Genomic DNA, 12,521 nt, shown 5'->3' on the forward strand with positions numbered 1-12,521 from the left:
TGGAGCCAGAAGACTTTGAGATTAATATTGAAAGAATTTATTATGTTAATTCTTGGTGGGCACGACAAAATAGATTACCGAGGGATGTGGTTATTTATTTTACAATTAAAAAGGTTAGGTATGAAATCTTGCAAGCCTTTTATAAAAATAAATTTCAAATATTGGGACAAGATATAAAAATGATGAAGGAAATTCCTCCTAAAATGTTAAGAAAGAGAAGAGAATTTGCTTTTTTAGTGGATGAGTTTAAGAAACATCAGATATATTTTAGAAGGGAAGTTCCAATGGGTTTGTAAGTGAATTTTAGAGGTAGAAAGTATTTTCTTAGTACAGTTATGAAAGCAAGACATTTCTATATTAATGTTTTAAAGAGTGGGAATGATTTGTTGTTAGATGCTAAGTTAACTGATTTGGAGATGATGGAAAATAGAATACGAGAGGGGGGGAATGTTTAAGATGTGAATATGATGATTATGGTTAATTCCTAGAATTGATTGGTTTAGGATATAAATTATAGGATTTTTGTTATTTGTAAGGTATAAACCTATGGGATGATATTATTTAATTGTGAAGGATGGAAAGTAAAATTTATGAATTCAGATAATGTTGCGGATGTAATGATGTTAATTGTTTACTGTTATATTGTGCATGTGACTTAAATGATTATTCGTTTTAATTGATACGTTTATAGACAGTAAAAGTTATGAAGTTAAGTTGGAAATATTGTATCTGAGAGACTTTATTCGTAATGATATTTGACTGATGGAGTAATATTGGAAGATCGGACAACAAATGTTATGACAATTGAAGAAATATATAAATGATATTTGACTGATGGAGTAATATTGGAAGATCGGACAACAAATGTTATGACAATTGAAGAAATATATAAGTGATTGAGCTCGAGAAGATGGACTGTAATTTAAGAAATGGACTTATGAAATTTGAAGGAATATACTGTCAAGGTTCCAGAAAAACCTCTTCTGCATAAAAAAACCTCAGAAGCATTGTCTTTCAGAGTTCTTTACTAGTATGAGGAAACTGGACACGATGAGTGGGATTCCAAAACTGAACTTCCGGATTCTTTTCCCAGTTATACAAACCCCAAGAGTCCCACCCCCCTGACCCCTTTGCTGGTCACATGGTCCCACGTTCTCCCAGTTCATTCGAATATCTTCTCGCCACTCTTCCTGCAGATGTGAACACCATCCGACCTTGACCGCTTGAAGAATGTTACCATACCCCTCAACCCCCCTTCTTCCCCTCAGGGGAAAAATGTGGCAGCGTCTGGAACCCTAAAGTCTAGTATGGTTTCCAGGCCTGACAGGCGTCCCCCCTTGGAAAAGAAGCTATATCCTAGGAAAGAAAACAAAGAGTTGATAAAGAAGAGTGTCAGTGGTCCACACTTCCCTTCAACCCCCCTCTCCCCCCTCCAAGAGGTTTTTTAGGTTTGTCAGGGAAAGTGTCGTGAAATTGTTTAATCAAATTGTCCGCATTTACTTTCCAACTTTTGACCCAGGTAGAGTCAGATAATGGATATCCCTTCCAGAGGACTAAATATTGTAATTGACCTCTGTATAGTCTAGAGTCAAGGATTTTCTTGATTTCATAGTGGGTTTCACCTTGGATTATCAAGAGTGGTGGGGGAGCGGCAGGTTGAGGTCTCAGACCAGACTGTCTAGCAGGTTTTAATAAGCTGGTATGGAATACCGGGTGTATTTTCCCCAACATTCGAGGGAGCTTGAGTTGAACGGTAACGGGATTAATAATTTTTACAATGGGGAAAGGACCCAAAAATTTTGGACCGAATTTTCTGCTGGGTATTCTCAACCTCAGATACTTAATAGATAAAAAGACTTTATCTCCAATGCGAAAAGGGGGTTGAAGGGAACGGTGTTTGTCAGCTTGGGCTTTGTAATTCCGAGCTGTCACAGCTAAGGCCTTTTTTGTATTTTCCCAACCTTTTTTCAACGAATTCATCCAGTCCGTTAGGGAAACGGAAGTGGGGGGTTGCACGGGGAGTTCAGGCACTGGAACGAAGTCCATGCCGGTGGTTACTTGAAAAGGGGTTAACCCCGTGCTGCTGTGTACAGCATTATTATATGCGACCTCTGCAAATGGTAACAAATCTGACCAGTTTTCTTGTTGGTAATTTACATAACACCGTATGTATTGTTCCATCATCGAGTTTAATTTTTCAGCCGCCCCGTTGGTCTCCGGATGGAACCCAGAACTAAGTCCTTGAGATGACCCAATGGACCGTAGGAACTCCCTCCAGAACTTGGCTGTGAATTGAACACCCCTGTCGGATATTATCCTTTTAGGAACTCCATGCAGTCTGTAGATGTGTTTGACGAAGAGCTTTGCTAATTTTCTCGCCGATGGCAATCCGCTGCACGCAGTGAAGTGGGCCTGTTTAGAGAACAAGTCCACTACGGTCCATATCACTGTATTACCCCCACTAGGTGGGAGTTCAACAATAAAATCCATGGCAATCTCTTCCCAGGGTCTGGTGGGTTCGGCTACGGGTTGCAGGAGTCCAGGGGGTTTCCCTGGTCTGGACTTCATGGTGGCGCAGGTAGCACAGCTCCGGACATAGTCTTCGATATCTGATTTCATTTTTGGCCACCAGAATTGTCTTCTAGCCAAGTGGAGAGTCTTTAAAAATCCAAAGTGACCTCCTAGGCGAGAGTCGTGGCTTCTTTGTAGTATATGCAGCCGCATAGCGACGGGTACATAAATCTTGGTTCCCTTCCAGGGTATTCCATCCCTTAAGGTGAGGTCTGTCAAGTTTTCTTTAAACCAAGCATCGTCAGTGAGTGCTGATTTTAATTCTGCTAGTAGTTTATTTGGTGGGATGTTAGTACTACGGCATGATCGCGGTCGAGTAAGTGCTTGGCTGGCTGGTTCGCTATCGGGAATCATCGCATGTATTACCTCTTCGCGTTGGCTGTCAAATTTGGTTTCCTAGATAGGGCGTCAGCCAGTAGATGCAGGTGGGTTTAGCTGGCCTGCTTGCGGTTGAAGAGGGATTTGCGGGAGGGCCATTGCTATTGTGGCTGGTTGCTGAGTTGTAAAAGGGGTGGAATTCCCCCGGCTGCTGTGAAGGAAGTCCTTGAAATGCTTCAGTTGACGAGGCAAAAATCGGCCTGGGGCCTCCAGGAAAGAAAGGTGCTGAACTTGCTGGTTGCCATTGGTATTGGATCCATCCTTGTCCAGAATAAAATGCCCAACCAGGAAGAATAGAAGCAGCAGGAGGCAGCGTAGGCCTCTGTTGGCGGGAAAAGTCAATTGGAGGGGGGAGTTGCGATTCCCCCCCCAAGTCCCTGGTGCTGCCTGAACTCCCTGCCGTCTGAAGGAGGGAAGGGAGGTCCTCCTGTGTTCATCGGAACGGCTTTGAGCTTCAGTAATTTCTCCCTCTCTGGTGGGAGGGAAGGTGAATTTAGGCTGAGCTAAAGGCTCTCAAGATGGGTGAGCTGAGCTTATACGAGGCCTCACTTCCAAACGCTCAAAAGTTTCCGGGAGGTCTAATAGGGACTGGGATTTCAGGGGGTTTGTCAGGTCCCAATCCAGTGACTCTCCCGATTCTCCGGGTTTTACTGTCCTCCATCGAGGTTGAGAAGAGGGAGGGGGCTCTCCATTCCGCCCCGGGGAAATGTTTTCTCCCGAACGACAGCTTACCCATGAATTGGAGTCTTTGGGCCATGCACTAAGCTGACAAGCAGGCTCTACCACTTCGGGTTTTTAAGTCATATCTTCTGATGGGAAGTAGGTGATTTCAACTAAGTCCTCAGATTCCAACTTCTGTGCTACTTCCACGCTTTCAGATTGCTGCCCTTCCATCTTCACTGGGTCTTTGCTTCGCTGTGGAGGTTGCGGAGGCTGGGGCCCAGCACCCCCCTAACGGGCCCCCTCTGAGCGGAGGAGAGGGTACCGTTAAGCAAAAGAAAGTTATGAGTTTTGGAATAATGTCAAGGTTCCAGAAAAACCTCTTCTGCATAAAAGAAACTTAGAAGCCATTGTCTTTCAGAGTTCTTTACTAGCATGAGGAAACTGGCACACGATGAGTGGAATTCCAAAACTGAACTTCCGGATTCTTTTCCCAGTTATACAAACCCCAAGAGTCCCAACCCCCTGACCCCTTTGCTGGTCACATGGTCCCACGTTCTCCCAGTTCATTCGAATATCTTCTCGCCACTCTTCCTGCAGATGTGAACACCATCCGACCTTGACCGCTTGAAGAATGTTACCATACCCCTCAACCCCCCTTCTTCCCCTCAGGGGAAAAATGTGGCAGCGTCTGGAACCCTAAAGTCTAGTATGGTTTCCAGGCCTGACATATACAAGTGGAGAAAATTTGAATTTGAGAAGGTGGACTAATTTTAAAAATGGACTGTAAGAAGAAGTAATATGCGAAGGAAAGATTGTATTGGTATTGTTCTTTTTCTTTTTTATTATTCTTTCTTATCTCTTTATTCTTATTGTGAGGGGATTTAAAGTTTTAGAGAGGGGTGGGAGTTTATGTATATTTTGTATACTTTAGCTTTTGATTGTTGGTCATAATACCCGTATTTGCTCTGGAAGTCCGGGGGGAGGGGGGAGGGGGGAGGAGGGGGGGGAAAATGATACATGGATTGGTTATTAATGTACAGTAATGATTGAAGATATGAAACTAAAATTTGAAATGATATTGGGGCTGCCCGACTGCAATTTCAGAAAGAAAGGGAGAGAGTAGAAGGAGGGAAGAAAGTAGGTAGGAAAGAGTTGAGAAGGAGGAGGGGAATAAGAAGGTTAGAAAGGGTGGAAGAAGGGAGGAGTGGAGAAGGAAGAGAGGAAGTAGTAAAGTGAAGGAGGGGAAGGAGGGGAAAGTAGTAGAGGATAGAGAGAGGTTGTGAAGAAAGGAAGTTGCAGTCGGGCAGGCCCGAATCAGCAATAAATAAAAATTAATGATTAATGATGGACAACAGACTGTACATAAATATGTTGGAAAATGGAAATAAAAAATTTTTTATTATAGAAAAGGATGCTTTCTAATTTTGCATTCAAATAATTAATTAAAATATCCATTGTCATGCCACCCAGCCAACATTTAGCAAGCTTGATAATCAACATGTCAAGTAGTACTTCATCAAAATCTTTATAGAAGATGGTATTAAATATACAGCATCTCATACTTACACACCTCTTGTCCAAATATTCAGTATGAGTGTAGTGTAGTGTAGTGTTAAATCTGCTCTAGCTAAACTGAAACTGGGCACCAGCACTTACCTATTTGAGAAGATAAAATAATTTCAAAAGATGTGAATATTAGCCTCCTGTTCATTAATAGCCTTGAGGTAACATGTAGCACACTTAAAACATATTCTTTTTTTTGAAAATGAGAGGGTACATAGTAAGCTTAAAGGACCAGCAGCTGCATTCACAAGACAGAAATAAATGCCAAAAATGGGTGAAGCAATTTCAAGCATTTCAAAGTGTTCTTTCAAATGTGGTGAACTTTGTCAACTTCTGCACTTATTCTTGCTTTTTGTGTTTTCATTGGTGGGATGAATAGCACTTGACCAAGTTTCTTTGCCGCTTTATGAATCTTCTGTTTATCTCCCTCTTGTTGCTGCTTTAGCTTTGCCTTCAGTCTTGCTTCTTTCTTTTTTAGAAAACTGATCACATCTGTGGCAGTGATTCCTTCTCTAATGGCTTTGGTAAGTGCTGCTGTTCCAATAGTATCCATTTCACTATCCTTTAAACACTTTTTTTTATAAACTAGTCTATATGGACCATGCAACTTATTGCTTCCACAGATACTATTATTGCACTTAAGGTCAGAGAATTTCAGCTCCACAATTTCTTGTAGTTTTCTTACAGCCATGCAGAAATATTCCTCTCCTTCTTTTTCTTGCCTTGTTCTGACCTATAAAAAGGAAATTATAATTAGATTGGTAAATGTAGACTGTACAAGTACAAGGATGGCAGAGACACATCATGACTACTCCAGCCCCCACGAATTCTGATTAATGGAGAAGTGGTGCCATGTTTCCTCTTCTGATTCTGTTTACAATTTGTGGCTGTTACACCTGGCATTCAGGAACAGAAGTCCCTCTATGAAGGAAATGGGTGGTTTCTAAATTTTATAAGTAAATAAAATTAAAAATAAACTAAAGATGCACAAAATATATATTATGAAGTTGTAATAATTTCCTATTATCATATTAGAGAAAATTTTTGTTAATAATATGCACTGTTTGCCACTTCAGGGTTTAAAGGAAAATTAAGATATGCAGAGTTAAATGTTTTTGAAGTCCAAATAAATTACTTTTTGTTCTGATTAGTTGGCAGTTTTAATTTTTTTTATTCATAAACATTTTTTAATACAGTGCATTGTCAGGGTATACCATTTACAAATAAAAAAGACCAAAGAAAGGGTGATAGTAAATATTAACACAAACTAACAACAACAACAACAACAATAATAATATAACCAAAAAGCTTTAACTAAGTTTCTTCTTATATTAGATTATTTACATTTTTGTTGATTATTGTGATTATAGTTATATACTATTTTCAATGCTAACATTCATAATCTTACTTTCTCTAATTTCTACCTCTTGTCTCTATCCATTCATAAAATTTATTTCAAATCAAAAAATATTCTGTATCTTCTTTATCTTTAATTTTTAAAGTTAGTCTGTCCATATCGGCATAGTCCAAAATTTTTCAAATTACAACCTCCTCTAGTAGGGTGTTCATATTTTTCCAGCATTTAGCATATATGATCCTTGCTGCTGTCAGTATATGTAAAAATAAATATGTGGTCCCTTTATCATAACCCTCCTATACTATACCTAAGAGACATGTTTCTGGTTTCAACTCAATATTCTGTTTAATTATCATTTTCAGCCAGCTATGTATTTTCTCCCAATATTTTCTTGCTTTACTGCACATCCACCACATGTGATAGTAGGTACCTCAGGTCTGATTGCATTTCTAGCATTTGGCAGACAGATTACTGAACATTTTTGCCAGTCTTGCAAGTGGTAAATGCCACCTGTAGAACATTTTAGAGGTTTTCTTTGTTATGTCAAAGCCATAGTCAATTTATAGTTTCTGTTAGTTGGCAGTTTTAAGCCACATTATTTTGAACATTGTATTAGGGCAGCTGTTGAGTTCTTTTCCTTTTTTTCAAGCCTAACCATGATGTCCCTGCTGTTATTGCTTTAAATAGGATGGAGGATGTGATAGTGGGAACAGAGGGAACAACATGGTTGTTTGTGTGTGTGTGTGTGTGTGTAAGCTTACAGCTGAAAAATTGCTGCTGTCTGGTTATTCATTGCCATAGGAAAGGTAAGAATTTATGCTGAGCTATATTGTGTACTGTTCTTATTTTGGAGGCAAAGGATGCCTCCCACAAACATGGATGTATGTTTATGTGTACAGCAGTATTTAGCACACAAACCTTGTATAGCTATTGAGATTGCATAAATGAAAATACAATGTTTGGTAAAATACTTGGTTTAGGAAGATTGAGACTATGTGCATTATATCTGCATCTATCTGCATCTCTCATGTTCTGTTGAGCTTCCAGAGTGCATTTTAAAACTTTATTTAAATCTTTATTTAAAAGTTATTCAAATTATTTATTAAAGATATTTCTGCACCTCAAATGATACACTTCTGAGTGGTAGACAGAAGAATTCCAAAAAAACAATCTCCCAAATACAGTAATTCATAACAATTAGGCAATCTGGATGATGTATACTATCTACAGTCCATCTATGACCCAATTCAGTTAGGTTTATGGGTGGATCATAGCACCCATCACAATGGTGGATGACCTTTGGTTGCCTCAGGATGGGTGCAATGCATCTACTCTAGCTTTCTTTGACCTCTCAACTGCCTTTGATTTCATTGACTGATTCTTCTCAATCAGCTTAGGATGATGAGAGTGGAGCGACCTTTTTGTGGTGGTTCTCCTCTTTTCACCATGCTGGGCTCCAGTTGATGTTTGTTGGGGTGATAAGTCTAGTCCATGTTGCAGATGCTTCAAAGATCTACTTTCTCTGCACTCTTCTTTAACAGTTACATAAAATCATTGGGCGAGGTCATCTGCCAGCATAGAGTAAAATATCATCAGTAGGTTGATAATACTCAATTGTACATCTCTGCCCCTCTTTATCCTGACAAAGGCCTAATGTCTGTAGGTTGTGAAGACCTAGATCAGGAGTGTCAAATTCAATTTATTTGAGGGCTACATCAGCATTATGGTTTCCCTCAAAAGGCCAGTTGCTTGTAAGAATATGATGACTCACAGCAACTAGGTGGGTGTGACTGGTGGGTGTGGTCAGCTTGATGCCACTCACTGGGTGTGGTTAACTTGGAATGTCTGAATCAGGATGGAACAAGTCACACTGGTTAACTCAACATGAGGACAATTTGGTGCCCCACAAGCTCCTTGCCTCCCCGAACTGCTGGCAGCTAAGCACATGCATGTGCGCACAAACAAAGACACTGCATTCTACATTTGGGGACTTTTATCCACTGAGGAAGGAGAGGGCCTTCTCCCCAAGCCCAGGCATGATTGGCAGTTTGCAAGCTCAGATGTGGATAAGTCTCCAAGCTTGGAATGGTGTGTATGTGCATGTACATGCACAGCATGCCAAAGGAGATGTTCTTCCAATCCAAGACATTGTTGGCATTTTCCAGTCCGGTGCCTTCGCCCAGCAAAGCAGGAGGTGGAGGATGATACTGCTGTGGGTTGAAGTGCAGAGGAAAAAGTTTGCAAGAAGCAGTTTCCTCCAAGTCCAACTTCTGCCTTGACAGAACTTTGGAGAGCAAGAGGAAGAGGCAGAGGAGCAGTGCTCCCCGATCCTGCAAGCCAGATCTAATCACATCTTGGCCTGAATCTGGCCTGCAGGCCTTGAGTTTCACATGTCTGACCTAGATGGAGAAAAGCAAGCTCTGGCTTAATTCTGTTAAAAACAGAGTGGCTCTGGGTTTTGGACCCAGAAAGTTTCTATCCTTTAAGTAAGGTATAACTTTACAAGAAGAAAGATCTTAGGCAAGCCTTCTTTTGCAGGAGCACTGCTGCCAGGGCCACATCACTACCATCTGCTTGGATTATGAATTGCCATTCTGGATCTGGTGCTGGAGGATCGGTTCTTCAGTGAAGAGCTTTTTTAATGTCTTGAAGGCTTTTTGACAGGCCTTTCAAAAAATTTTTTTAATTTTTGACCAAGCAAGCGGTTGGCTTGGTCATGGCTTCCCAGGGGTTAGCCCCATTTTTAACAGTTCTGTTAGGGGCAATGTGACCTCTGCGAATGCTGGAATAAACTGTCTGTAAAGGTTTGCAAATTCCAGGAAGCTTTGCAGCTGTTTGCGGTTGTGTGGGGGTTGTAAGTCTAGCACTGCTTTTACTTTTCCTGGATCCATTTCCACCCCTCCGCTGAATATGGGGTAGCCTAGGTAGTCAAGGGAAGTTTGATGGAATTCTCATTTTGACAGTTTTTCAGCCAGGATTTTTTTCAGCACTTGCCGCACCAGCTTTATGTGTCCTTTGAGGGTCTTACTGAATATGAAATCTAAATAAACTAGGACCCCTTTGTATAAGTGTTCATGCAGCACTTCATTGATTAATTGCATGAAGACTGCTGAGGGCCCTTGCAGATCGAATGGCATGACTTTGAATTGGAAGCTGCCAAGTGGACAGTTAAAGGCTTTTTTCCATTCATCTCTTTCTTTGATTCTGATATGGTAATAGGCCTCCCTCAAGTCCAGTTTGGTGAACACCTTCCCCTTGGCTAAGTGGCTTAGCATATCCTTCAAAAGTGAGAGGGGGTAGGTGCTTTCCACACACATGGCATTAATTCTGTGAAAATCCATGCAAAGCCTCATCCCATCTTTTTTTCCTTTAAACAGTACTGGGGCAGCCCCCCTGGGTTTTGCGGGTTGGATAAAGCCCCATGCTAAGTTGGCATCAATGTACTTTCTTAGCTCTTCCATTTCCTTCGAAGTCATGGAGTATATCTTTGGCTTGGGCAGCTTGGCTTCTGGCATGAATTCAATTGCACAATCGGTCAGGGTGGTGTGGGGGGAGGAAGTTGCAATTCTCTTTGCTAAAGACGCCCGATAGGTCTCTGTATTCCCCTGGCACTTGCGGGCAGCCAGGCGGTCCATCGGTTTCAGGGGCTGAGGCCTGCAGCTCATTAGTAATAGTGTGGCTTACAGAGACTTGGCCTCAGCCAGGCTTTTTGGGAGGCAGCGGTCCAATGCCTATATTTAACTTTCATGGCTTGTGCTCACTCCTCAACCAGCCTGGATTTCTGAAAAGTTGCCAAGAAGAAAGAAAAGGAGTAGTGAAGAGCCCCAAGGAGAATGCTTTCCAAGACAGAGAGAAGAGAGAGAGAGAAGGAGAGAAAAATGGAGAGAGAGAGAGAGAAATGAGAAAATGATGGAGGGAGAGAGAGAGCCCATTTTTGGAGTTTTGTGTGACATTATGTCCAATTTGCTTTTTTTCCTCCCTTTTTTTGTTTTGTTCCAATACACACAAAGGGAATAAACATGTGTATAGCAAAACATGTGTTAATGCAATATTTTTCTGTGAGAAATACTTGATTTTCTGGAAAAATTTCTGGGGTGCCAACACTTTTGGCCATGACTGTATTAATTGAGTAATTAATTTTTTTTCCTTTTTTCATTTTGTACACCAACCATCTGCCTGGCTTGTTTGCATTTTCAAAAAAGTTCTGTTTAGCTGCCCTTAATTTACATGCCAGGACCTCTTGTTCAATTAAGTTTATTTCATGTTTTTTCAATTCCATTTCTTTTTTAAGTCTTTTGTTTTATATCTCTTTTTGTAATTCCTTCTCTAACTTCTTATAGTCCTCTTCCAACTTTTTTTTTTTGCATTTTTCTTTTCTTTTTATTCTTTTTTCCCAGATACGTCATTGCCAACTCTCTAAAATATGCTTTCGCTGATTTCCATGTTTTGAAGTGACGTATCCTCTTTTTTATTTTCTTTAAAGAAAAAAACCAATCCCTTCTCCGTAAATTGTTGAATTTTTTTCATTTAAAATTGTTTGATTCAAAGTCCATCTTGACCTTTTTCTTTGCCTTTTCCATATTATTGTAATCGGATTGTGATCTGCCCGTAGAATAGAATAGAATAGAATAGAATAGAATAGAATTTTTTATTGGCCAAGTGTGATTGGACACACAAGGAATTTGTCTTGGTGCATATGCTCTCAGTGTACATAAAAGAAAAGATACGTTCATCAAGGTACGTATATTTGTTTCAATATTTACTTCTTGTACATTAACTAATAAGTCTGTTGACATCATGTTAAGAAACCAGCATGGATGCATAAAGAACCATCTGACAAATTGAAAGACAAAAAGGACAAATATAAAAAGTGGAAAGAGGGGCAAATAACTAAGGCAGAATATCAGCAAATAGCCCGAGCCTGTAAAGATGAAGTGAGGAAAGCTAAGGCTCACAATGAACAAAGGCTAGCGACAAAAGTAAAAAATAACAAAAAAAGCTTCTTCCAACATGTTAAAAACAAGAAAAAAGTCAAGGAAACAATTGGCCCATTGCTGGGAGAAAGTGGCAAGAAGATGACAAGCAACAGGGAGAAAGCAGATCTACTTAACTCATATTTTGCATCTGTCTTTACACAAAAGGAAAAAACAATCCAACCTATCAAAAACAGCACTACAAAAAACAGATTAGAAACACAAGTTAAAATAGGGAAGAAAATGGTAACTGAACACCTGTCTACCCTAGACGAGTTCAAATCACCAGGACCGGATGGATTACACCCCAAGGTTCTGAAGGAACTGGCAGACGTGATCTCAGAACCACTGAACTATATCTTTCAAAGATCCTGGAGCACAGGGGAACTGCCAGAGGACTGGAAAAGAGCTGATGTAGTTTCCATCTTCAAAAAAGGAAAAAAAACAGACCCAGGAAACTACAGACCTATCAGCCTGACCTCAATACCGGGGAAGATTCTAGAAAAGATAATCAAGCAACGAATCACCAAACACCTAGAAGCAAACAAAGTAATAACCAAAAGCCAACATGGGTTTGTCAAAAACAGATCATGCCAGACTAATCTTATCGCATTCTTTGACAAAATGACAAAATTAGTAGACCAGAGGAATGCTGTCGATATAATTTACTTGGACTTCAGTAAAGCATTTGATAAAGTAGACCATAACCTACTACTAGATAAAGTAGAAAAATGTGGGTTAGACAGCACCACCACCAGATGGATTCGTAACTGGCTGACCAACTGCACTCAACATGTAGTCCTCAACGGAACTACATCCACATGGAGGGAAGTATGCAGTGGAGTACCCCAAGGCTCTGTTTTAGGCCCAGTACTCTTCAACATCTTCATCAATGACTTGGACGAGGGGATAGATGGGGAACTCATCAAATTTGCAGATGACACCAAGCTGGCAGGAATAGCCAACACTCCAGAAGATAGGCTCAAATTACAGAAAGATCTTGACAAACTTGAACA

The 12,521-nt window shown here is 40.4% G+C and overlaps 1 protein-coding gene across 2 annotated transcripts in view; it reads right to left on the reverse strand.

The window, feature by feature from the left end:
* Positions 1-4,991: 4,991 nt before the first annotated feature.
* TEDC1 (tubulin epsilon and delta complex 1) overlaps positions 4,992-12,521 on the reverse strand; it is a 90,188-nt gene continuing 82,658 nt past the window's right edge. For both annotated transcript variants that reach the window (XM_058175854.1, XM_058175853.1), the window contains one exon: positions 4,992-5,908. In XM_058175854.1, the coding sequence (XP_058031837.1) occupies positions 5,483-5,908 (426 nt within the window). In that variant the 3' untranslated portion in view covers positions 4,992-5,482. The remainder of the gene's footprint in view (positions 5,909-12,521) is intronic.

This window comes from Ahaetulla prasina, chromosome 3 (assembly GCF_028640845.1).
Source record: "Ahaetulla prasina isolate Xishuangbanna chromosome 3, ASM2864084v1, whole genome shotgun sequence".
Taxonomy (NCBI): domain Eukaryota; kingdom Metazoa; phylum Chordata; class Lepidosauria; order Squamata; family Colubridae; genus Ahaetulla; species Ahaetulla prasina.